This window comes from Mesoplodon mirus, assembly GCF_964341445.2.
Source record: "Mesoplodon mirus genome assembly, chromosome: 11".
NCBI lineage: Eukaryota > Metazoa > Chordata > Mammalia > Artiodactyla > Ziphiidae > Mesoplodon > Mesoplodon mirus.
Genome location: NC_138987.1, coordinates 58707693 through 58733846, shown reverse-complemented (window position 1 = coordinate 58733846; position 26154 = coordinate 58707693). Strand labels below are relative to the sequence as shown.

Sequence of the window (26154 nt, the reverse complement as noted above, 5' to 3'; positions counted from 1 at the left end):
CTCACAACGTCCCAAGCCTAGCGTAGTCAAGTTGTAGCAAACAGGATTCCTACGCTCAAGGAACTTAATCTTAAAAATACTCAGGCCATAACCACAGCGTTGTAAAGCAATGTATGCTACTCCACGTAGGTGATATAAACCTAGTGACAACGGGCAAGGAGGAAGCCTGTGAAGTTCTCCGAGTTGGGCGGGGGGGAGTAGCACTGTGAAAGGAATGCTTTGGGCAGATGAAGCGGGAGTCCGGCGGTGGAGAGAACACAAAGGAGGCCCGTTATCAACGAAAAAGTACAGCAGTGGGTTTATTAATCAGTGCAGTGTTTTACCATGTGCTAGAAGTGAGGGATACATAAGAGTGTTAAGATACGTACTTCTGAACTTAATCTAGTTGGAGAGAGAAAAACCGTACATCAGCATCAGAACCCCCCAGAATCTGCTGCTAAAGTGCATGGCACTAACAAGTGTAACAGCTGTTTGTGGGGAAAGGACAGCAGCCTATAATATCCACTTAGGAGGGGGGCAAAGCAACTGAGGCATTAAACTTGTGTCACTCCCAGGATACCTGAGGGCAGGAAGACAGGATAGACATGAGGGTACCTGGCCAAGACACTCTCAATGGATCTATCTCTACCTTTCCTTGGGCCTTTGTCCCCACTTAGAGCATTTTGATGCCCCTCTCTTCTTCAGCTTTGTCTGCTGAGGCCAAGACAGGCCCAGCTTTGTCTGTTGGTTTTGCCTTTCTTCCCAACACTCTCAGACTTGAACTCCTTCCTGCAAGCTATTCTTATCTATTTATAGTACCACACAGTAGGAAGCCGGCAATAGTCTTATCTTCAAATGTTCTCAGAGGAACTACACAAAACAGGGTTTAAGTGATGTATCTTTATTATATTAAAAATTAAAAGGAAATGTTTCACATAAAACACTGGGGAAAATCATTTAAAATATTTATCGTAAGGGCCAAATCTAAGTTTGGAGGTAGAACAGTCACATGCCTTCTATCAGCAACAGGAGAGCTCCAAGGGGTCACTGCAGGGAGACAGGCAAGCCATAGGCTACAGGTGCAGCCCCAATAAGATACTTGAGTCGGGGAGCCTGGCGGGCCTGGCTGACATAGTACAGAAGTGGGGCTCCTGGGCCTGCTCCAAGCCAGCCCTGCAGCAAAGCCTCTGTGTAGCGGTCAATGTCACGGTCAGTTACATCCCAGAGGTTGCCTAGAAACAGGGGGCTGGGAAAAGAGAAGGAAGAAATACAAAGTAAGGGTCTAAAACAGAACACCTAGGAAAACATGACTGGTGGTGGTGGTGGTGGTAAGTTGAGGGGGATTAAGCCAATGAGGAAGTCCCTTGACCCAGAGTTCCAGGAGGAGGATAGAGGATGGCAAAGGGTCAAGGGCCCAGGTATGCCAGGGAAGTAGGGTGGGAGGAAGGCGGTGGGGCACAAAAGAGGAAGAATTTAGGGTTCAGACCTGGGAAAGCACTTGGGATGGGGACCTAGGATGGACTTTGCCCCTCAAGACTCACCAGCCAGCCATGATATACTTGAGCACGATGCCAGCCCCCTCCAGGTTTCCGTGCACAGCCAGGGCTGCACTGCTGCAGCCAAACAGCAGGGCCACCGCCCGGCAGTTCAGCCGCAGGACAGCCTGCCCATCCAGGAAGCGGGCACCGGCCCCGTGCCCTGCATAGCTGAGGCGGAAGGAGGCGAGATGAGCCTGACCTAGCAGGGCCAGGCCTCTGCTGTGTCTCCAGAGGTGTCCTGAGCCAGTCAGGGGCTCCAAAGCCCCAGAGCAAACCGTGATGATACCCACCCTGTGGGACTGTCCCTCTCCCCACCTCCCTGCCCTGAGCACTCACATGTACAAGTCATGCTCCGCCAGGGCCGCCTGCACCTGTTCCGGGCTCGGCACCTCCCCGACCACTCCTTTCCAGCCAGCTTCACTACAGGGAAAAGGTAGGCATAAGAAGGGTTATGGGGCAAAGAGGGCAGAAGGAACACTAGGGAGGACGTGGGCTGCGACATTTGATTCTGGAGAAAAGGACATTTGCCCCTGTGTTGTGCTACCCTTCCCCACCCCCCTTCTTACTCTCCTCCCGCTGACCTGCTAAAATGGGCTCGGAATTGCTCCTCTGTGCTTGACAGGTTATTGTGGGGATTCAGGACGTAGAAGGTACTGCGAGGATCCACCCCTTGGCTCAGCACCGACGAGGCCCCGGACTGAGGGGGAGACAGTGGGGATCAGGATCCTGGTCGGGCCCCAAGGCCCAAGCTCCCACAAACCCCAAGCCCCTTTCCACAGCTGATCCATTCCTAAGACCTCCTCCTTCTCTTCCCAGGTTTCTCTACCTTTTCTTGCCCAATCACCCATCACCCCCAGTCCCCACTCCCTGAGCCCCGCACCTCTTTGATGATGGAGTAGCTGAGGAGGAATCGGAAGGAGGGCAGCCGAGTGACAGGCAGGGCCCGGAGGCTGGGCATGCTCTCCCACGGGAGCTTCTGTAGGTCCTGGGCAAAGAGCACTCAGAGGTTACTGTCCTGAGCCAGGGGTACACAGGAGTCAGAAGGGGCATGGCGGCGAGTAGCTATCCACTGCCCACCAGGCGCTGCCCCTCCGGCCCCTGGCTCCTTACCTTGTCCAGCACCAAGACAAGATGCCCACTGCTTGGTACCGTCTGACCCTGTAGACGCTCCACTGCCTCACTCAGGAGCTCTTGGGCTCGTTCTGGCAGGGCTGGGCACAGCCCATAAGACAGGGCTTGAACGTCCTGTGGGGCGAGGGTACTGGCACCGCTGAGCATGATCTGCGGGGGAACAGTGGTCATGGAGTACCATAGCTCCCATCTCCACCCTCAGTGGCAGGTGGGAAAGTTAAGGCTACCTTCTTCCCCTTCCCTGATTGCTCAACTCACTTTCAGCAGAGTGGGGTCGGGATACTTCCAGCCACATTCCTGCAGCAATTCTTGTAGACGGGAGGCCTCCTGGGCAGGGCCGGGGTCCTCACTGGATGGCAGCAACAGTCCCCGCCAGCAGCCCAGCACATATTTCTCTAGGGAAGTGGTGAGAACCTGAATGCAGAACAGATCTGTCAGTCAGAGAGGAAGCTGAGTTTCTTTCCCCACAGGCACCGACATTTTGGAGACAAGGAAATGGGTCTTCCAATAAGTGGATGTGCCTTACTTATCCTACTGCCAGTCATAAAAGGCAAGAAGCGAGAAACATTTTTCATTTGTTGAGACTCTGGGGGAGTATAGATAAGACGATTTGTAGGGGGACTTCCCTGGTGGCGCAGTGGTTAAGAACCTGCCTGCCAATGCAGGGGACACGGGTTCGAGCCCTGGTCCGGGAAGATCCCACATGCAGAGCAACTAAGCCCATGTGCCACAACTACTGAGCCTGCGCTCCAGAGCCCGCGAGCCGAAACTATTGAGCCCGCGTGCCACAACTACTAAAGCCCGCGCGCCTAGAGCCCGTGCTTCGCAACAAGAGAAGCCACTGCAACGAGAAGCCCGCGCAGCACAACAAAGAGTAGCCCCTGCTTGCAGCAACTAGAGAAAGCCCGCATGCAGCAATGAAGACCCAACACAGCCAAAAAAATAAAAAATAATATATATATTTATCTTTAAAAAAAAAGATGATTTGTAATAAATCACTACGTTTTGACAAATATGAACAGGTGGGCAAAAGCTAAAGCCAGGAAATGAAATGAAAGCTGTGGTCGGGAGGCTGATACTTGGGCTTAACTTCTTTTTTTGTACTTATCTTTAAACATTCTATTGCCATAACCCCTTCCAGTCTCAGACTCTTGTTTAAAGGGCTTCCCAAGTGACATAATTTTTTATTTAGGCCTACACTTCCAGAAAGGACTTGAGGTGGCTCAGCAAGAACCTGGGACCCCTGAGAGAGAAGATATTCCTAGGGCAGGCCGGATCCCACCCCACGCTGGGGACACACACCTCCATCCTACGGTCCAGTTCCAGCCGCCCCGTCCACCATTCCCGCTTGTCAGTACAGCTGCTGTTCTCTTTCTGTTCCTTCTGGATGGCATCAAACTCTTTCAGGGCTGAACTCACAGAAAGCTGAGGGAGATGGGGTTGTAAGAGTTCTGCTTGTCCACGTGACCACCATCTCTCCATCCCCCAGCCACAGCCTGCCCAGAAGCCTGCCCCAGCCCAACTTTGCTCCCCGGCCCAGAAAACCTACCTTGTTCTGGGCAGTGGGGATCTGCACAGTGACTGGGGGATTGTCTTTTTCCAGCCGGGTCAGCAGGAGGGTGTCACCCATGGTTCCAGGCTGGAGGGTGGCCAGGGCCAACACACACACGGTCACCCCTGACACACAGGACATGCCCAGAGTTATTTCAGCTGTTACAAAGAATTCCTTTCCCTGTCTTCTGCATGCAATCCCTGTCCATCACTCAAGACAACTCCTAGAAGACTTCCCTGGCCACTGGAGTTCAAAGGTGCTCTCCCTACCCTAACAGCTCACTGTAGACAGAGACCATGTTTTGTATTTATTTGTGTCCCTACAGAAACTAACAACCGCTGCCCCCCACCACTCCCCACATACAGTGAGGCACTCAAATCATCCGTGAACATGTTTCGTGTTAGCATAGGAAGACCCTGGACACCGGAAACTACTTACCCCTAAAGTAAGAAAGACACTGAATTTGCTGGTAACTCAAATTGAGATTAAAAAAAAAAAAAGAGGGGCTTCCACGTGGTGCAGTGGTTAGGAATCTGCCTGCCAATGCAGAGGACACGGGTTCGAGCCCTGGTCTGGGAAGATCCCACATGCCGCGGAGCAACTAAGCCTGTGAGCCACAACTACTGAGCCTGCGCGTCTGGAGCCTGTGCTCCACAACGGGAGAGGCCGCGACAGTGAGAGGCCCGCGCACCGCGATGAAGAGGGGCCCCCGCTCGCCGCAACTGGAGAAAGCCCTCGCACAGAAACGAAGACCCAACACAGCCATAAATAAATAAATAGATAAATAGATAAATAAATAGATAAATAAATAAATTTAAATTAAAAAAAAGAAAGACTTCTAGATTTAAGGTATGTCTGTTTGGTGAGAGTTACAAAATGTCTAATCAATGGAAAAGTATGACACGGCCTTCCATAAGGATCATAAGTCTGTGTGTGAACTAACTAATGCCTTAAACTCCTTCACCCAACTCTTCCCTAAGAAGATGAATAAAAGAACAGCAGAGGCACTGATGCCTGCCGCCATACCACTGGGGATCAGAGCCAGGCGCTCCTGGAAACTCTCCTCCTCAGGCTGGGGGAAGTGGCCAGATCCCGACGCTCTGAAGGAAAAGAGGCGCTGGATGCGGGCCAGGGGTATGTCTCCAGGCCTCTCCTGGAGGTTCAGCCCCTGCAACTGGTCTGCTATTTCAAGCGATCCTCGGCACTTCTGGGCCTTGCTGCAGGCAACACAAGAGGGGGTGAGTTCTGCCTCCTTCAAAGTCTGGACCACTCCTCCCAGTCTGTCCCAGCACAAGCCTTAGGGATGGTGGGCACTCACCTGAGCTGCCTGTGGAGGTGGATGAGCAGCTGGTGGCGACAGGTGATAGAGACAGACTCGGTGACAAGGCAGGCAGTGGCGTAGGGATGCCGGTGGCCCAGGCACAAGGCCAGGAGGCGGCAGAGGTGAGCGTAGAGCCCACTAGGAGGGCAGTGACTGACCCCACGGAAAGCAATGCTTAGTGAGTCACAGATGGAATCCAGGATAGAGAGACCTAGAGGAAGGTCAAGACACCGATGAATCCCCGACTTCCTAACTGATAGGAACTTTCCAAGAATGAGTGTCTATCTACTCTCCCACGTGGAAAACAGCAGCTACCATTTATGAAGGGCAGTGTGCCAAGTGGGGAGCTACGCAGTTTACACGCATCAACTCTCTCCATCCTCCCCAAATTCCACCTTACAGTTAAGTAAACTGAAGCTCAGAGAGGTGGAGTGACTAGAGTTCAGCTAGTAGACAAAGAGTGCTGGGATACAAACCCAGGTTCAAAGGCTACCAGATCCAGATGGTCCAAAACCAGAACCAAGGACAGCATGGAAAGGCACTGGGATCAAGTGATCACACCTTTGTGGTCAGCGTACTTACTGACGGCTACGGGGGCCGAGGGGAGTCGGAGCCGAGGACCAAGATCCTTGTCTCTCTCCTTGTCTGGGCCCCGGACAGGCAGCTCCTCTTTGCTGGCATCCCGTCTCAACACCTCACATTCTCCTATGGCTGAATCGAGCCCTGGAGCTGGGGTCTTCCCACCTGAGCAGACAACACGACTCTCCTGTAGAGTTCCCTCTTCCTGCCATCCCCTTTGCTCTCCCTTCTAGGGTCTGGTCCCAGAGCCAGCAAAAGAACTTTCTTCCTGTTCCATCTTTGGCACCAGTTATTTCTCATGTTTTGGCCCCAGGGCAACCCCGAAAAAACATGGACCTCTATCTTCCACCCTTGCCATCACACCTGAGGCTGAGTCTTCCCCATCAGAGCCCCTGAGGATCTCAAAGCTCATTTCCATCTGCTTGTCAGTCAGTTCCTCCTCAAGGATCGTCCTCATCACCTCGGGGCCCAGCTCCTCACAGTGTCCTGATGCCAGCTTCTTGACTCTCCGGCTTCTGCCACTGAGGCCAGGGTGCCCAGGGGCACTGCCTGGGGCAGCCACCGTGTTTGTCTTCACGCTCGAGCCCTTCCTGGCCCGGCCCCGGCCCCGGCCCCAGCCCCGGGAAGCAGTGCCCCGTCCCTTGGGTCCCTCTGCAAGCTGTGCCCCAACTGAGACAGGGTCTTCCAGGTCACTGTCATCACTGAAGTTCACCTAGGATGGTGGGAAAGGGAGAAGGGCCAAATGACAAGACATTGTTCGCCAGCAGGTGGCGCTGTGGAGGCGCCATCACAGAGGCCCTTGGGGAAGATTTAAGAATCAACCTCCCAGGTATTAGGCCACACTCAATCAGGGGCAGTAACTCTGGGGTGTGGAAAGAGGGAGAGGAGGAAGAAACAGAAGATAGGGAGGAAGGATGAAAAGGGAAAGGAACCGTATAGAGTGAAGAAAAGTCCCTTCTGTCTGAAACAAAGATGGACTTGAACTAGGTCTTGCTGTGGAAGATGTAGGGGTCCTGCAGTAACAGGAGAGCTTAAGGTTCCCCCCCGGCCCCCAGCCCTAGGAAGCTATCCCAGAGACACCTGCTCTGCAGAACTCTTCTCCAGGATCACCCCCACTCAACACCAGTACCACCTAGCCACAGTCCCATCTCACCTTGAGGCGTGTCTGGACCCTCTGTTGTACCCTGGGGGCCTTGGGAACCTCAGGCTTGCTCTTTGTAAGGAGGGCTTCCTCAAACACGGTGAAGGGGACACGAGGGCCCCCCTGCCTGACCCGGCCTGGGGGCTTAGGTGTACAGGGTGGTCCTCCACCTTCCAGACCTTTCAGAGAGGTATTTGAGAGCGGCAGGGTAGCAGAGGCCTCTTGCTGGCGTCTTCGTCCACAGTGTTTGTGGCTCCAAGGCTTAGAGTGTTCTGAGCCTGCAGGGGTCTTTACTGATGGTGGCTGCCAGCCCCAGGAGCTCGCAAAAAGTCGGGGAGTGCAGCAGCTGAGGCTAGCCAGCTTTGCAAGGGCCTGAACCAAGAGCAGGTTGGCTTGCCAGGGCTCCAGGTGGGGTATCCGAGCCGCCACAAACTTTAGCCCCGACTCCAGGATCTTCCCCAGGCTCTTGTTTGACGGCTGGCTCAGCCCCTCCAGTGCCAGCTGTGCGTATGCCTGAGCCGAGATCTCATCGAAGAGGCCCAGGACAGGAGAGGGGGGTGCTTTGTGATTCAGGGAAGCTTGTAGAGCTTGGGTGAGGCGCTCACTGGCTGCGGGGCAACACTTCAGCACAACCCGCAGCAGATCCAGGCCCTGGGCCTTATGGCCCACGGCCAGCCTCGCCCCCGCTGTGATCAACACCCAGCGCAGACAGACTGCTGAGAGGACAGGGCTGGCACAGAGCGAGCAGTCACAAGTGGGCAAATGGGTCAGGAAGCCAGGGCTGGGCTGGGGCTTTGTCTTCAGGATTGGGGAGGAGTTAGTAGAAGGTGCTACAGGGCCAGGCTCCTTGGCCACGGTGGCCACCAGCTCCAGGGCAGGGCCTCTTAGAACAAGCTCTTCCTCTGGAAGCTCTGGAGGATGGGGCACCCAGGCCCGCTGCTTCCCCTTCTGCAAGTGGACCTTCTTCACAGAGTCTGGGTGTTGCGCTAGTCCAACAAACTCTGAGGAAAGAGTGGAAAAAGAATTACAAAACTGGGAGAAATGATACCAGTGTGTCCTGAGCTACCTCAGCGGCCAAGGACCTATGTTATTTACTTACTAACTGTTCATATATATTACTGTATTAACATACTAAATATTAGCATCCTTACTATTTTTTCGATGAAATCCTAACATTTTCTCCCCTTCTAACGATGCATCAGCACAGCCCACAGAGCCCCCATATCTGCAGCTCAGAAGGCTGCATGGCTCAGGCCAGAAGGCCGGCACCCAGAGGCCCAAGTCTTAATCCTGTCTCTGACCCCTGACTAGGCCCGTGATCCTGGCCTCAAACATTGAATTTCTCAATTTTCTGAGTTTACAAATGAAAAAACTCTACGTTCCCACTCAACTTTCCAGGGTTTTGTGTGGGTCCAATGAAATACTACAGGTAAAAGTGGTTGATAAGGAAAAAAAAAAAACACCATAAGTACAATATTTTATTTTATTAGCTTAAACCCTTCTGAGGATGCTACATTTGTGCTGCCCCATACAGTAGCCACACGTGTGGCTACTGAACACAGGAAGTGTGGTGAGTACCTAAGGCACTGAACATTCAATTTTATTTAAATTAAAATATATTAGTGCTGGGAATTCCCTGGCAGTCCAGTGGTTAGGACTCAGTGCTTTCACTGCACAGGCCCGGGTACAATCCCTGCTCCAGGAACTAAGATCCCGCAAGCTGCACGGCACAGGCAAAAACAAAAACAAAAACAAAAACAGAAAAACAAAAAAACATATATATATATATATATATATATATATATATGTATGTATGTATGTGTCTATACATGTGTGTGTATATACATATATATACACACATATACATATATACATATATGTGTGTGTGTGTGTGTGTGTATATGTATATATATATACATATATATTAGCACTGAAAACTAGAAGCAGGTAAGGTTAGTCCTGGGCAGCCCACCTGAAGGAGGGACACCAGTGGTCTGACTGAAGTGAAGGGAGCTTTGCCCTGGGACAGAAGTAAGTCTGATTTAGAAGAGAACCTAACCTTGACACGTAAAGCTGTGTTGCAGTGCGTGCATCACTCTCACCGCCGCCCACGGGCATAGGGGCTTGGCTGCTCACCTGTGCAAGACTCGAGCAAGAACAGAACCTGCTGTAGGTCCGACTGACAGAGGTCAATGTCATTGCGCGTCAGCTCCAGCTCCCCCTTCAGCACCAGGAACAGGGCACACCTGGTTGGGAGAGAAGATGACGACCCATTAATGGAATACTTTGTTTTCCTGGAGAGTCATTTTTTAAAAAAATAAATTTATTTATTTATTTGTTTGTTTGTATTTTTGGCTGTGTTGGGTCTTTGTTGCTGTGCACCGGCTTTCTCTAGTTGTGGCGAGTGGGGGCTACTCTTCGTTGCAGTGCCCGGGCTTCTCATTGTCATGGCTTCTCTTGTTGCGGAGCACGGGCTCTAGGCACGCGGGCTGCAGTAGTTGTGGCATGTGGGCTCAGTAGCTGTGGCTTGCGGGCTCTAGAGCACAGGCTCAGTGGTTGTGGAGCACGGGCTTAGTTGCTCCGTGGCATGTGGGATCTTCCTGGACCAGGGCTCAAACCCATGTCCCTTGCAGTGGCAGGCAGATTCTTAACCACTGCGCCACCAAGGAAGCCCTCCTAGAGAGTCTTTCTTCCTGCCCCTTTCCCAGGCAGAGCCACCACAGTCTTTTCCAGCATCCAGAAGGCCTTTAATTCCTAAGGCTGACTTCAGGCACTCCCTGACGAAAACCCTCTACACTCATCTCTCAAACCAACTCACCCTTGTGCCTGAGGACAGGATTTCCCAGACCGCACTCCTCACCAAAAGGATCCTCCGGGCAAAGAGATTTAGGGAAACACTGTATACTAGATCTCCCTCTGGAGATTGATAATGTGTTAACACATTAACACATTGTTACACATGGAGATTGATAATGTGTTAACACATGTACTGGAGGACATGGTAAGTCCTATAGGAAATGAAAACATCTAATCTTGATTAACTCAGCATTTCCCACTTGTTTGCCATGGAATGCATTCTTCCACCAACCCGTCCAAATGTAACATGTTAATCTGTGGAATAGTTTGGGAACCCACGGTCAAGGTCATAGGCGCTCAGGTTGGGGAATCGGCATCCTCTTGGGCCCTGTACTCACTGGCGTGGTATCTGCAGCTTTGTTGTAAGTTTCAGGGCCTCCAAGCAAAAGGCTTTGGCTTCGCTCACACTACCCAGGTGGACCAGGCGGGAGACCAGCTTCTCTGAGCAGCTTAGCACCTCAGTAAGAACCTGCCATTTTTGTACCAGATTTTCACCTGTAGCAAAGGAGAGAGACGGGACCATCATCATGTGGAACCAGGACCTGTAGCCTGGATCCTCTGCAGACAAAACTGCCAGCCCCGGGCTCCCCTGGTAGCACAGTGGTTGAGAGTCCGCCTGCCAATGCAGGGGACACGGGTTCGTTCCCCGGTCCGGGAAGATCCCACATGCCGCGGAGCGGCTGGGCCCGTGAGCCGTGGCCGCTGAGCCTGCGCGTCCGGAGCCTGTGCTCCGCAACGGGAGAGGCCACAACAGTGAGAGGCCCATGTACCGCAAAAAACAAAAACAAACAAACAAAACAAAAAACAAAAAAAACTGTCAGCCCCCCCATCTAGCCTGTTCCTTCCCATGTTAGCTCTCCTCCTCAGACTTACCATAGTCCAGAAATGGTGTCTCCACAGCTGTTTTTTGAACCGAGAGCACATCGCTGCCCATGAGCAGGAGGATGATGCTTCGGAGGAGCTTATGGGCGTCGATGAGCGCTATCTCAGGTGTCTGCCAGCCTGTGCAAGTGTAGGGGGAAGGTGGGAGGGACAAGAAGGGAGATGATATGGCCAGAACTTCCACCACCTTCAAATAGTAAGAAAGCAAATGCAAAGCATGCTCTCACCCTCTCCCTCCACGCTTAAGGCAGACAGAGCTAATCAATCACAGAACTCTCTCCCCTGAGGCTACATGGAGTCTCAGAATCCTTGTCAGTGAAGTGTTCAGGGCAGTCACTAAGCAGTCAATTAGAGTCAGCAAGCAAACTGAAACTCATTTGCTATCCCAGGCCTGCTCTGGGCAGCTTCTAGGTAGGCTCATCCACGCAGTTGGACAGCAGAGGGGACGAGGGCAGAGAAGAGCTGACAGTGGACAAACAACACAAACCACACAAGGAGGGCCATCCACCCTCTTCTTTCACCTTGGGCACAGAGTTGCTCCCACAGGGAGGCTGAGAGGCTGTCTGATGAGAGGCTAAGGTAAACTGCCACAAGCTGCAAGGCCTGGACACGTAGCAGGTACCAGGCCTTGGATGACCTCTGGAGGGCAGGGTCCTGAAGCACAGACAGCAGCAGAGAGGCACCCTCAGCCACCTGGGGGGAGGGGGAAGGGGCGGAGGAGAGCAGTGAGTGAGGTAGGATCAGCAATTCACAGCTCAAGGTGCCCCTATAGATCACGTAGCCCAACCCCCTGCTTTTCAGATGATAAAAGCTGGAGAGAAAACTAGAGCCTGAAAGGGCTTAAGACTCAGCCAAGTCACATAGCTAGTGTGTAAGAAAGCCCAGTCTTTTGGATCCCACTGGATTTCCAGTCGAGGGCGCCAGTGTCATCCCAGTTTCTAGTCACGGGACAGACTTTCCCCCTTGCCCCAGAGGGAGCTGGAAAAGAACGAAAAGGATGGAATGGCTCCTAGAGAAGCACAGGTGGACGATCCACGGGAGATGGCAAGGCGAGATGGTTCTGCTCCTCGGGGCCACGATATTCTCCCCAGCTCCAGGGAAGCCTCAGGAGCCAGACAGATTATCTGGAGAATCCTAAAATCCTTCCCATACCCAAGACCTTCGGAGATCAAGAAAGTGAGAAGCACCTTCTGGCAAGCACAGTGGAGTCGACTTCGCAGGAGGTCACAGGTCAGGGAGAGGAGCAGGCAGGTATCTGTGGTGCGATCCAGAAGCTTCAGACTTGATTCTGCCTCTTCCAGGTACAACTGAGGAAGCAATCGGGGGTGCGTGAGCATGCTGGTGAGGAGAGGCAGCCAGACTCTTCAAATTAAAGCGGATTAGAGCATTCGCAAGCAAAATGTTGACCTTGTCCAATTAAATATTAAATTATTTCAAATATTATAGTCTACGTAGGAATTATTCTCTCACTCACTAAAATGCTCATTTAGTACCTTTCCATTAACCACTAAGCTAGAGAGACAAAGCTGGATAAACAGTAAGCAGGCCCTTCCATCCAATAGCTTGCAGTGCGGGGGTGGGGCGTGGGCATACCTACGTAATCATGATACAATGCTATTAGTGGTTGGGGACCCAGGGAAAGCGGTTGATTTTGCCCTTGAAGAAGGGGACATATAAAATGCTTTATGAAGGAGGAGACAATAGAGCTAGGCCTTGAAAAGAAAGTATGGGTTTGCTGAAGGAAAAAAAAGTTGGGGCGAGGGTGCATTTAGGGTGGAGGGTCTACCACAACCAAAGACAGCGGGGTACGTATGAGGAATATAAAGTAAGTGGTACAGGTTAACATAAAGTTCATGGTGTGGAGCGGCAAGACAAAGAGTGAACCAGAATATAGAAGGTGTGCAATCCAGAGTAAAGGATCTGGACAGTATCCCTCAGGTAGCGGGGAAGCCCATGTAATCCTTTAAGCAGGAAAGACATAAGATCACATCTGTGCCTAACTTGATCCCGCTAGTAGCCGGAGTGGAAAAGGGAGGAACTGGAGGCCAGGAGACCAGTTAGGATACATTATAATAGCCCTAAGTGAACAAGAAGCATCAACTGGGACAACAGAAATGGCTGGGAAACCCAGGATTAGCGGCGGATTGCCAGTGCAGACTAGGTAAGACTGAATGAACGGTTGGTTTGGCAGTGAGACAGAGAAAGATGCCTCCTCTCCCCCAGCTGCGTCCCAACCACTCCACACTTTACCATCCTTCAGCCAAATGTGGCGCAGAAGGCAGAGAAGCCACTCCTTCAGTAGCCTACCTTCTCAGAGGAGAGCTGGGTCACCGAAGCCAGGTCCCCCTGCAGCCCCAGGCTAGCGCGGCTGGGCACTCACCTGGGCGTAGCTGGGACAGCCGAGTGTCAGGAGGAGCTGGGTGACGTGGCAGAAGGATCCGGCTGCCTTTGCGTGGTCCTCCAGTCTCTGGGAGACGATCCGTATGAGCAGGAGGACCTCCAGAGCTTGCAGGGGCTGGGAGGCCAGGAGCAGCACATTTACCCAGCTCGCGCTCAAGCCTTCATTTCTAGCCCCTCCTCTCCAGCCCTTTGGGACCTTGGTCTGACCTGAGGGCCTGGCTGGAATGTGGCCACCCAGACAGAGCAACCACTGGCCATCCTCAGGGAGCCGGAGAGGAGAGCAGCAAGGGCGTCTGCAAACCCTCCTACCCCCTCACTTGTTTTAAAGCCCACACGCCAGTTGTCTTCAATAGCCGGGATTTCCTGAGCGTTTGCTATGTGCCAGGCACTGTACCAGCTCACTTTAGTTTCATAGCAACTCTAATCCTAATTTTATTTTTGTTTTTGTTTTTGTTTTTTGCGGTACGCGGGGCTCTCACTGTTGCGGCTTCTCCCGTTGCAGAGCACAGGCTCCGGATGCGCAGGCCCAGCGGCCATGGCTCACGGGCCTAGGCGCTCCGCGGCATGTGGGATCCTCCTGGACCGGGGCACGAACCCATATCCCCTGCATCGGCAGGCGGACTCTCAACCACTGCGCCATCAGGGAAGCCCCTAATCCTAATTTTAGATGAGGAAACTAATAGGTTAACATATGTTAAGCTGCTTGTCTAAGTTCACATAACACGTATGTGGTAGAGCCAAGACTCAAATCTAAGGCTCAGGCAGCTTCCCAGGCTCCTCCTGCTAGGAATATGACCCAATGCCTACAGTAACAAAGATACACTATGTGCAACGTCCTTTTTCAGAGGTTCCTAATATGGGGTCCAGGGAAGAGCTTCAGGGAGTCCTTGAAACCTGACATTGCATGTAAAAATGTAAAATTGTATCTGTAGGCATTTATGTATTTTTTCTGAGTATACAGGTCTCAAATTATCTGATAATTACTAATAATTATGGCTAACGTTTGAGTATTCCGTTTACCCATACCATCTTTCATGCATTATCTCACTGAATGCTAACAAGGCTATGAGTTAGTATTATTATTACCCTCATTTTAGAAATAAGGAAATGGGCTTGGAAGGTTAAGCAGCTTGCTTAAGGCCATGTACTAGTAAACGCTGGAGCCTGGATTTAACTCAGGGAGCTTGGTGACAGAGCCCACACTGGATGACATGACTTCTCAGCAGGGACACAGGCCAAAGAAGGTGAAGGAGCTGGGTTTCTGGCCCGTGTCAATGCCCTGCCCCGTTACCTTTGCCACCAGCTGATAGAGGGCCGCTAGGATCTGCAGGGAGGCTGCTGTCTGCTGCAGACACCGCACAGCAGGGGCCTGCCCCTTTGTAAGCACCTCCTTCCACAGGGCCAGGGCTTGGTCCAGGCATGTGGACTGAGCTGTAAGTCAGAAGAAAGGAACCAACCATTCTCTCAGTGTGGGGATCTGGGGAAATGTGGTCCTCTTCCCCATAACAGCCTCTGCCCTTGTGTCCACCTTCCACTCCACAGGGCAGCCTCCCTCACACCTGGGGTACCCGTAGGAAGCCACAGAGGAGGCCCTATCCCACCACACTACGTTCATGGCCCTCACCAGCATCTGCAGCCAGGTTGAAGGCAATGTTACTGTATAGGAAACGATCTTCCTGGAGTTTATCTTCATAGTTCAGGTCATTGACTTCAAACTCCTCCAGGTTACTCGGGGCCTGGGCCCTCCGATCCCGCTCAGTACCCTGGATGGGGCGATCAGGGTGAAAACAGGGTTGTCACGAGTTTACTGGGGTCCAGGGAAAATAAACCCTGTATCCAGTCCTGCTCAACCCCACAGCAACCATGCTCACCTCCTGCATTTTGGCCTCCAGGGTACAGATGTAGAGCCACAGCAGGGCCTGTGCTTTATCATCCAGAAGCCGATCCTTGGCCTGGGCCTCGGGCCTCACAGACTCCAGAAGCTGCAGGGCTTCCCGGATGGCATCCAAGGCAGAGCTATAGGGAGAAGACACACTTAAGCCAGGCTACTGTGAGTACCTGCCACGCTGTCCTGGGAAGGGCCTTCTGCAGCACAGCTGGCCTCATCCTTTGAATTGAGTTCCCATGACCACAAACTAAAGGGAGTGCTCAGGGCCGTGGAGAGGGAAACGGGCTCCAGGAAGGGTGAGAGGAGCCAGGGCAAGAAGCAAGAGTGGCCTTCCCAGGCCTTCCTCCTCACCAGTCGGTCTGCCGGGCAAAGTCGTGATAGCAGAGCACCTGAGCCAGTTCCACCAGGTGGGTGGCTCGGGCCCAGGCTCCGGCCGGTGTTTCCTCGGGGCTCAGCTCCAGCAGGTCGCAGATGACATTGAAACGTTCCTGCCCCGTGTTGGCCCGCACCGCCTTGTAGGTCCGCAGCTCCTCCCTGAGCAGGAGGGCCAGAGTCTCTGGGTCCCAGCCACTCAGGCTGTCTCGCAGCGTCCTGAGAGAGGGCAGGCTCAGCACTGGGGAGCCCATGAAGCATGGCGCCTCTGCCCCAGGCCAAGGAGTCCCCGCCTCAGCTTGCTGAGAGCTCAGTTTCCGGTGGTGAAAGCAAGAACAATTGCCTGTCACCGCTGTCCCCCCGCTACCCAGCACAGTGGCTGGCGCACACAGTTGGCACTCAGTCAATAATGATGAATGGAGGAAACAGTGCCTTTTTCAGACATGAGGATGAATGTGACCATGAGTGCCCAAAGCAGCCCTATCCAGGGGATAAAAATGGTTGTCCCCCTCCCCACCAACTCACTTCAGCTGTAGCTCCTTGTCTCCGGCTCTGGCTGCATCCATCTTGACCCGGACCCAGAAGGTGACTGGCTCAGTCATGTGTTTGGGGCCACAGGGCTGCAGGGCTGCCAGCCACAAAGTCACCATCTTGCAGCCCTGGGCCTGTTTACCCAGTTTCTTCAAACTCTCTACGTGCAGCCGGAAGCATCTGTGCAACTGACCAGAGGAAGAAAACAGACCAAACTGGAGAGAGGAAGCAAGGAGTCTGTACCATGGGGGAGGATGTGTGTGCTCAGGGTCCTCCTGCCCCCAACCCCGCCCCACAGACACCTAAGAACTAAATATCTGGGTGCTCTCAACCTGAGGCTTCGACCCATCCCACCCATATATCCGTCCCCCACACCCCTGCAAACCTGCTCCTTCTCCTGACCATTCTTTTTTTTTTTGTTAGAAGATGTTGGGGGTAGGAGTTAATTAATTAATTAATTAATTTTTGCTGTGTTGGGTCTTCGTTTCTGTGCAAGGGCTTTCTCTAGTTGCGGCAAGCGGGGGCCACTCTTCATCGCGGTGCGCAGGCCTCTATCGCGGCCTCTCTTGTTGCGGAGCACAGGCTCCAGATGCGCAGGCTCAGTAGTTGTGGCTCATGGGCCCAGTTGCTCCACGGCATGTGGGATCTTCCCAGACCGGGGCTCGAACCCGTGTCCCCTGCATTAGCAGGCAGACTCTCAACCACTGCGCCACCAGGGAAGCCCTTCCTGACCCTTCTCAGCAAATCACCACCTTCTCCTGAGTTGGAAAGGCGAGACCATCTTGGCCTTTTCCTTCTCCCTCCCTCACACCAGTCACTTTCCAGGTTAATCCTTGACTTCTTGCACTCACCCACCTCTTTCCATCCCTTGGGAAGCTGTTTCAGTTCAGACGCCCACCCTTTCCTGCCTGGGCTGCTAGAGCCACCTGGGTGCCTGGTGTTGTCCTTTCCTTCTGTTTATTCACCACAGTGATGCCGAGAAGCCCAAGATACCAATCCGATACCAGGCCTCCACTTAAATCGAGAAGCTCATCAAATGAAACCCAGGGCCCTCTATGACCCGTCTTGCCAACCCATCATTTCAGGGGTATTCTTGCTTTATAACAGTGGTTCTCACTCTGGTTGCCCAAAGGACCACATAGAGGAACTTTAAAAAAAATATCCAGATGCCTGGGCTCCAGTGCCAGAGATTCTGAAGCAATTAGCTTAGGACAGGCTTTAGAATTTTTTTTTTTTAGTTCACTCAGGTGATTCTAATGTCTAGCCAGGGTGAAAACCACTGGCCCAGGACAAGGCTAAATGTAAAAAGTGAGTCAAAAAAAAAAAGTAAATATGAAGGCGTGGTGAAATTAAAAAAATTTACAAAAGTGAATCAATCAAAAAAATTAAGTAAATAACAGTACAGGTGAGGTCTGGGAAACACTGCCCCAGGTACTGCTGCCAACATGCAGCTCCTAACTCTCTACTCCAAGGCAGGGTCCTGGCCAGGCCCTTTCATGCTACTTGAGCCCCCTCCTCCCTTCAGTATAACCTCCCTCCGGCCCTCATACCTTCTCAGGAGGCACCTCAGGATAGGTGTCTGGCTTTGCCAAGCCCAGATGCTGACAGAGGGGCTCGGAGATGGCACAGGCCTCGGCATAAAGCTTGTGACTATAGAAGTTGTAGGCCAGGTTACTGGTGTAAGAGGCTGCAGGGGAGAGAGAGGACAGCTGACCGCAGGAATGGTTCCACTGCCCTCTGCTGTCGGAGGGGCAGCAGAGAGATGCTAAACCTGTGGTCAGCTCAGCAGTCCCCAGATCAGCCAGGAACCCCCATCGCTAGGGAGTAAGAATGGGACAGTTCTCCCCTTCATGCTCCAAGTCAGCCCATGCCCTCCATTCCAGGAAGGCAACCCCACACCAGCCAGCCTCTCTGCACTTATTTTACAAGAGCCAAGTCCTCATTCCCACACAGGGCCCGTCTCTCCTCACATGCCAGTCTCTGTCTTCGTCTTGCTCCAAAGGTCAGCATTTTGGGGGAAACACTCTGGCCTATCCTTTACTTCCCTCTCCTTCCCTCATTCCACTGAAGCCACGCTAGCCTCCCTGCTAGTCCTTGAACACGCCAGGCCCTCTCCTGCTGTAGGGCCTTGACACTGGCTGTTTCCTCTGTCAGGGGAGGTCCTCTCCCAGGTTTCCACATGGTCAATTCCCTCACACCCTCCAGGCTGTGCTCATGTCACCCTCTCCAAGAGGCCTACCCTGACCACTTTTTTTTTTTTTTTGGCCACGTGGCATGTGGGATCTTAGTTCCCGAACCAGGGATTTGAACCCGCACCCCCTGCATTGGAAGCGTGGAGTTCCAACCACTGGACCGCCAGGTAAGTCCCTGACCACCTGTTTAAATGGTAATTTGCACCCCCTCACCTACCCTGACCTCCTAACTCCCTTTCTTATCCTGCTCTACTTTTCCTTTCCCTCCATATTTCTGATCACTTTCTAACATGTTGTACTTCAATTATTCTACTGTTTATGATCTTTCTCCCCCAACCAGAATGTGGCTCCATGAGAGCAGAGATCTTTGTTTTATTTACTGACATATCTAAGTACTCAGAACAGTGCTTAGCACATAGTAGGTACTCAATAAATATTCACTGGATGAATATAATTTTCCTAAATTCTAGTTTAGGCAGCTTCTTGGCTATTGATGTAGATGGCTGGGAGAAAATAAAGCAGGTCTTCAATACTCTGTGGGAAGAATTTCCATACTATTAATTTTTGTGACTCCTGATGACATTTTCACCTCTGTGGCCAGGTTCAAACTGAAAATATGAATATGAAAAACTCTCCAAAACCTTCTAGTGACTGAATTCATTAGGTTTATATAATTCAAACTAAAGGGCTATGCTTTTTGTAAAACTGAGGGGGAAATTTATTATGAAATACAAGACAGGTAAAACTAATTGATGCGGGCTTCCCTGGTGGCGCAGTGGTTGAGAGTCCGCCTGCTGATGCAGGGGACACGGGTTCGTGCCCCAGTCCGGGAGGATCCCACATGCCGCGGAGCGGCTGGGCCCGTGAGCGATGGCCGCTGGGCCTGTGCGTCCGGAGCCTGTGCTCCGCAACGGGAGAGGCCACAACAGTGAGAGGCCCGCGTACCGCAAAAAAAAAAAAAAAAAAAAAACAAAAAACTAATTGATGCTGTTAGGAGAGTTAGTGGTTACTGTTGGGGTGTGGGGACCAGAAGGGGGCACAAAGAGGGGTTTTTTTCAGGGGTCTATGTCATGCTCTGTTACTTGACCTAGACGTTGGTTACAAACCATGCACACTTTGTAAAAATCCATCAAGCTGTCTGCTTATGATCTTAGTATTTTCCTGTATGTATATTTCAATAAAAAGGGTGGGGAGAAATATATATGCCTGTTGGTTAATACATACATATACATAGTATATATACATATAGTAGATATACACAGTATATCTCTAGAAGGATACATAAGAAATTGACCATATTAGCTGCCTCTGCAGAATGGGACTTGGGTGACTAGGATTAGGCACAGCAGAGGGACTTTTTGCTGTATGCCCTTTTGTGCAATTTGAATTTTGAATCATGTGAATGTTCTACCTGGTTTTAAAAAATTTAAGTTATAAATGTTCTACATTTTCATGAAACAAATACCAAGTCAGATTTCAAAGTCAATGAGAAAAAAATTCACAACTGCTATGATAAATGAGCCTCATCACTTCTCTCCTGCTGTTAAATACAGAGATCCTTATAAATATCTTTCTCACTGCCTCCCTAAGCCATAGGGAGGCGCCACAGAACTATCCAGCTAGTGCTACGTGCCTGCCTAACAAGCGATGACCCTCCCAGGAACCCTGTATCTGGGCCCTAGGGCACTAACCAGTCCTCCCCAGGTAGTCAGTCAGCTCTCGGCCTGACAGGCCCTGTAAGGCCTCCATCATCCAGACAACAGTAGATTTGCAACTTTCCACTAGCTGGGCCAGGTCAGCCAAATCGCCTTCCTGAAGGGACAAAAAAAGTGAGAGGAAACATAATAGGTCTAAGGTGATGTCCACCCCACCTCATGCCCAAAGCCAAAGCAACCCCAAAGCTCTACTGAGGGCAGTCAAGCAACTCCAGACCCTAGGACCTGTCCAGGTTTTTTGATTCCAGACGGTACCTGACAGCCTTGGGCAAAGTCATAAACCACCGTAGTGTAGAGGTGAAGTCCCTGAAAGTGCATCTGAACCAAAGCCTGCAGTTGCTTGGAGGAGTCCCCACAGACCTGAGGAAGGAAGGGGAAGCTTGGTTTGAGGGACAGGGAGCTCCAAGCTGAAGACTGGCCCAGAGCCCTGGAGAGCTGAGACAGCCCGGGGAGTAGGAAGAAGGACATCAGGATGGGCCACTGCCCTCTCAGCATATACTAGGCTGCTTGCTGGCTGGTAGGCATGGTCCAGAGAGCAGCTTACCAAGGCGGGAGCCAGGGCTTCCAGATCTCACCAAAGACCCTAGCCCGATGGAGAGTCCACAGAACCACATTCCCACCCTAACTCTAGGTCCTTAACTCACACCATCCTGCAGCTGCCGGATGAGGCAACAGTAGCTGCCAAGAAAAGCAAAGAGTCCCAGAATGGCATCAGGTCCATAGTGCCCCTTGGTGCCTCGCTCCAGGACTGAAAGGAAGAACTGGCAGCTGTCACACAATGCCCGCAGTGCGGGTGACGGTGCCTCCGTGCTGTTTTTCAGGACAGCTGATGCCTTGATCAGAAGCTTGGCCACTGCCTGGGGTCCTCCCTCGCCAACCTGCAGCAGTTCAACTGCCAGCTGGCAAAGCTGGAGGCTGGGGGCCAGACTGGTGTTTTTCAGGTAATCGTAGGCCTTCTCCACTGCCCTGGTGGCTCTGGCGTGGTGGTGGCCCCAGCAGAGGCGACGGCAGTGTTCCAGGGTGAGCTCCAAGAGACAGAGGGCCCTCTGCGGGGAAAGAGGACCAGGAGAGCCTCCTCCCTCTCCCACCAAAGCTCTGATCACATGCCTGGAGAGCAGGTCATCTAGGAAATCAGCATCTGCTTCATTCAGACCATGCCCACTGCCTTCAAATAGCTGATTGGCAGCTACCACTCGACAGGCTGTGGGAGAAGCAAAGTGGGGAACCTCACAAGGGGTACTTTCATCCTCCAAGAGTACTAGAAAGCTCAAGGCCTTTAGCCGAGCTGACAATGCAGCTTGACGCTCCACCAGGGCTTCTGCTCCCTTCCAAAGCAGAGAAAAGCTGCCCCGAGCCACAGCCTCATAGTCCTGGGGAGCAGCTTGTCGAGAACACTGCACCAAGCAGGTATGGAGGGGCTGAGCGACTCGGAGTGTGGCCTCTGGGATTCCCTGTGCAGCAGTGTTCCGCAGAAAGATGAAGAGAATTCGTTCCAGGTAGAGGGGTGGGCGCCGGGGTGTAGACATCAAGTAGCCATCGCAAGCCACCTCTGCCAGATCCAGCAGGCTCCCCAGGTGCCTAGGGCAAGCCAGCTTGACAGTCAGCTGCTGGTTGCAAGCCCTCAGGATGGCATCACAAGCTTGCCTCCTCTCGGCATCAGATCGGCAGCTGGGAGAATCAGCTGGAAGCTTGGACAGGAACTCCTAGGAGGAGAAGATGTGAATGAGGCTACCAAAGGAGAAAAAAAAGATAGGGAAAGGAACTAGAAATGAGATTGCTCAAGAGTGGATCTCCTACTAATCTGCCTCTTCAAATAAGTCAAAAAACAAAACAGCTCAGCTTGGTAAGCCAGGTGTATCCACAGCCAGACAGCACTCCCACCTTCAAGTCAGGCAGCAGCTCTTCAGCCTCCTTTGGACTTCTTAGTAGAGTCTCAAAGTTGACTCCTTTGAAGCTCCTCATGGCGCCGCGGGACTAGGGGAAAGAAAACGGATTAGGGAAGGCGGAGAAGATTTGTAAAGGAGCTAAATGAAGGGCGGGAGAAGGGCTTGAAGGCCGCGGAAGGCGGGGGGGCCAAAAATCCCATCACAAATCCTATCGGAAAAACATGCATGCCAAGACGCCGGGCTCCCGTTATAAACCGACGCTTCTGCTATTCCTTCCTCCCAGCCTATCCCCAGCCTCACTACCCGTCCCAACAACCAACGCCCCACACCGGAGGCCTCCACCGAGCTCTTCAGCACCACCAGGACGTCCCGGGTCCCTCGTAGAGACGCCCGGCCTCTTCCTCCAGTCAGCGCTGGGGCCCCATTCACCTCGGCGCATACATACGTTCACGAGTACCTCCAGGCCTTCCGGTCCCAGAGACCGTTCTTCTTCCCAGGGGCAGGACTTACCCACTAGACTGAGTACTCCGCAAGGATCCAAAATGTAACCTTCGTTTTCCGCGCCAGCCCCTCCTTTCAAATATCCCCAGCGACCAGTCAGCGAGAGCTACGTACCGCCGGCGGGCCGCGAGGCGCTCTGGGAGTTGTAGTTTACTCGCCGCGCTGCGTCCTCACGTGACGCCGGCCGGTGGGGTCTATCCTCTCTGAGGGCTAAAGCCTTTTGGGAGGCGGGGGGTTTCCCGCATTTTCTAGTCGGGGACGACTTCCTCAGCTACGTGTAGCTTAACTGCTATTGTGAAGGTCAGCCCCTGCCTCCTTCTCCTCCCCTTTATCTTCAGAGCTCGGAAAGAGTTTAAATTTGCAGACAAGGGAAATAGGTTAGATAATAACAAAAAGAACTTACTTGGAAACTCGAGGTTTGGGTTACTAGGAAAAAAGGGTATAGCCTTTCATGGAATTCTTTAAAATCATAGTTTTCCGGGGCCACTGACATGAGTACTGTGGCGACTTCCAGCTCTCTCTGCTTTCCATCCTTGCTCCTTGCATCAGTTGGATTGTTTGAGGAAGACAGAGGATCTTCTTGATGGGGAATGGAGGGCAGGGGGTGGGGTGGAAGCTGTGACGACGGGAAGAACTAGGAAAACTCATTCAGTGGGATATTTCGCAGTTTTTAATGGCTTATATGCGGTAAGTGCTAACTACTTCCCCAAACATACACGTTCACTTGGCTCTGCTTCTCTTCCCTTCCTCCAAAGAATTCAGTTCACAACTTTGGGTCTTCCAGTTAGCTTTTCCCTGATGAACTCTATTAACTCATCCTTCTCTATTATTGGTTTTCTTCATCATCATCAACCTCTTTTAGGAGCTGAGGATCTAGCAGGGAAGACTGTTTAAAAACAAACAACAACAAAAAAAACAATGACGAAGAATCTCAGCGTTGTAATGGTAATATTGCTGCAGGGGCTAAATGTGTATGATACATCAGTTCTCTCAATACTCATTTCGTCTTGCTTACACCTTAGCAGTCAGTGCTTTGACAGTGTTCTAGGACTTTTTCCCTATGTATATCTACTTGATTCTCCTCAAGGGCAGAAAACATCCTTTTTTTTTTTTTAAAGAAGATGTTGGGTGTAGGAGTTTATTAATTAATTAATTTTTGCTGTGTTGGGTCTTCATTTCTGTGCGAGAGCTTTCTCTAGTTGTGGCAAGCGGGGGCCACTCTTCATCGCGGTGTGCGGGCCTCTCACTATCGCAGCCTCTCTTGTTGCGGAGCACAGGCTCCAGACTCGCAGGCTTAGTAGTTGTGGCTCACGGGCCTAGTTGCTCCGCAGCATGTGGGATCCTCCCAGACCAGGGCACGAACCCGTGTCCCCTGCATCAGCAGGCAGATTCTCAACCACTGAGCCACCAGGGAAGCCCTAAAACATCCTTTTTTTATGCGTCTTCTACTTCTAACAAGAAGGAAGTTCTATAGAGATCAAAAAGTGCTGACAAGGGACTTCCCTGGTGGACCAGTGGGTAAGACTCCCCACTCTCAATGCAGGGTGCCAGGTTCGATCCCTGGTGGGGGAACTAGATCCCGCATGCATGCTGCGACTAAGAGTCTGCATAAGGCAACTAAAGATCCCGCATGCGGCAGCAAAGATGTGCCACAACTAAGACCCGGTGCAGCCAAAATTAATTAATTAATTAATTAAATGGTCCACGTAAAAAAAAAAAAAAAAAACTATGATAAAACTGAAAAAAAAAAGTGCTGACCAATGTGAATTTGAGTCACATAATTCAATCCCTCACTTGAATCCCTGACGTTTACAAAGAGACAGTACGGGACAGTGAAAAGAGCTTTCAACTTGAGTCTGGACAGAGGAGCCAGGTTCTAGTCCCAGCTCAATTTATTATTAATCTGTGAAATGGGGTAGTAACATCTAGCCTCACTCCCTGCCAGGGGTTCTGCCAGCCTCAACTAGAACAGATATGAAATGCTTTCCAAAGGCCCAACGAGGCTTCACAGCTGTTAAAAGGCATGTTTTATATATAAGGACATATGAAGATGTCAGAGATACATGAATGACTGTTATAGTCTTCCTGTGGATTTCAATCGTTTTAAAAAGAGAAAACCAAGATATACTTTTATGTAAAAAACAAGATATACTTTTATATAAAAAACAAACAAGTTGCCACATGAAAGGTATGATTCATTTTTATTAAAAAAACATTCTATGCACTAGACTGTAAACATTTAACAGTGGTATGAAGAGCAGGCTTAAGGGAGCCTATCATTTTTTACATTTTATATTTCTATATGTATATATGTATTTATATTTGTAATATATTTATACATCAATATAAATATATGTATTTTAATGTAACATTATATAAACATGTATTTACATTCATATATTTATATTAAATATATATTTCTGTATTTGCATTTGACTCTTTTACAATGAGCCCATATTACTTTATTGTTAAAAAAAATTATTAAAGCAAATGTGACATATTTTTATAACATTAGGTCTGATCCCAAGCATGACAAACTTTTGTTTGTCTAATAATTCTATTCTGTGGTTCTGTGGGGAAGTGGTGGCAAAAAATAATAAAAGCAACAAGGAGAACCACAGGATTGGGGTTAGGGAAAGTGTGTTGGGGAGTGGAACCTAGACCCAGCCAAAGGGTCATGGCTATTAACTGGGGGCAGCCATTCCCCTCCCTGAGCAGGGACTGAATTTCCAGGAAGAGGTCATTCTCCAGCCTCAGAACGCAGTACTGTCCTCATGACCCAGTCCTCCTGCCTTCTTGTCCATTGGCTCCTGGTTCCTTGGGCTGTTTCTGTTCTCCTCAGGATCACTTAAATGCTCCAAACAAAATAATTATATATCCAGCTGGATGGAAAGTCAGAAAATCAGGAGCCTCTCTTAGTGAAAGATGGTGGTGTGTATCAAGTCTGACACCAAGCTGACCTTCCCACTTGAGGAAGAGGAAATGAGTTCAAGTGGAACACACTGACACCCTCCTCAGCTGCTCACATACCCCAGAGTAGAAGGCTTCTCAGATATCTTGATCCTGCTCTCTGGGCCAGGACCAAGGATAAACACTGCTGGGAATCGCCCAACCACTGGGATGGGTTGGAAAGTTCTACACCCCATTACAGTCCCATCCACTCATTCTCACACCCCAATCTGGCTAGGCTCAGCTGGATTGAAAAAGTTAAACAATAAAATATGAAAGCAAACACTTATGTAGTACTTACACTGGGGGCCAACTGCTGCTCTAAGTGCTTAATTTAATCCTCACATGAGCCCTAGGAGTAGAAACTACACCATCATCCCCATTTTATAGATGAGGAAACTGAGGCACAAATTTGAACCCAGGCAGTCAGGCTCTGACTCCATGCTCTTCACCAGTTCCCTCTGCTGCCTCTCAGCAAGGCATCCCAAGCATCGTTTTGCAGGCAGCATGCACCTGGTGAAGCAATCCCTCATTTGCCCCATATGGGTAAATTTCCAAAGGTGGGCCAGGTGGCCACGGCTAAGTGCTCCCACTCTCTTGCCCTTCTCCAGGGACAGGGCTCGGGAGGAGGGAAGAGGGCTAGAGGGGGAAAGGCAGGTAGGTGAAGGCCCAGGGGACAGAGTCAGTACATGCCATATAGAGAGTGTACTGGGCAGGCAGCAGGAGGCAAGGTTTAGCCTT

General features: G+C 51.2%; 1 protein-coding gene across 4 annotated transcripts; it reads right to left on the bottom strand.

Moving 5' to 3' along the window:
* Positions 1-864: 864 nt before the first annotated feature.
* ESPL1 (extra spindle pole bodies like 1, separase) lies at positions 865-22556 on the bottom strand. 4 transcript variants are annotated; one of them, XM_082634731.1, is made up of 31 exons: positions 22474-22556; positions 21959-22051; positions 20722-21780; positions 20333-20437; positions 20054-20174; positions 17721-17857; positions 16165-16358; positions 15619-15858; positions 15251-15395; positions 15004-15142; positions 14671-14810; positions 13360-13494; positions 12167-12286; positions 11501-11672; positions 10971-11099; positions 10436-10592; positions 9378-9487; positions 7254-8242; positions 6464-6812; positions 6104-6265; positions 5519-5732; positions 5227-5417; positions 4198-4325; positions 3951-4073; positions 2907-3062; positions 2628-2798; positions 2398-2502; positions 2099-2214; positions 1854-1937; positions 1521-1685; positions 865-1225 (listed from the first exon to the last, which is right to left on the bottom strand). In XM_082634731.1, the coding sequence occupies exons 2-31, from the start codon at positions 22037-22039 to the stop codon at positions 1024-1026; spliced, it is 6339 nt and encodes a 2112-aa protein (XP_082490857.1). In that variant the 5' UTR covers positions 22040-22051; positions 22474-22556; the 3' UTR covers positions 865-1023. The 4 variants fall into 4 exon arrangements, with proteins under 4 accessions (XP_082490857.1, XP_082490856.1, XP_082490858.1 ...); XM_082634730.1 differs by lacking the exon at positions 22474-22556 and adding an exon at positions 22293-22467; XM_082634732.1 differs by lacking the exon at positions 22474-22556 and adding an exon at positions 22293-22467 and having other exon boundaries at positions 15619-15801.
* Positions 22557-26154: the final 3598 nt, after the last annotated feature.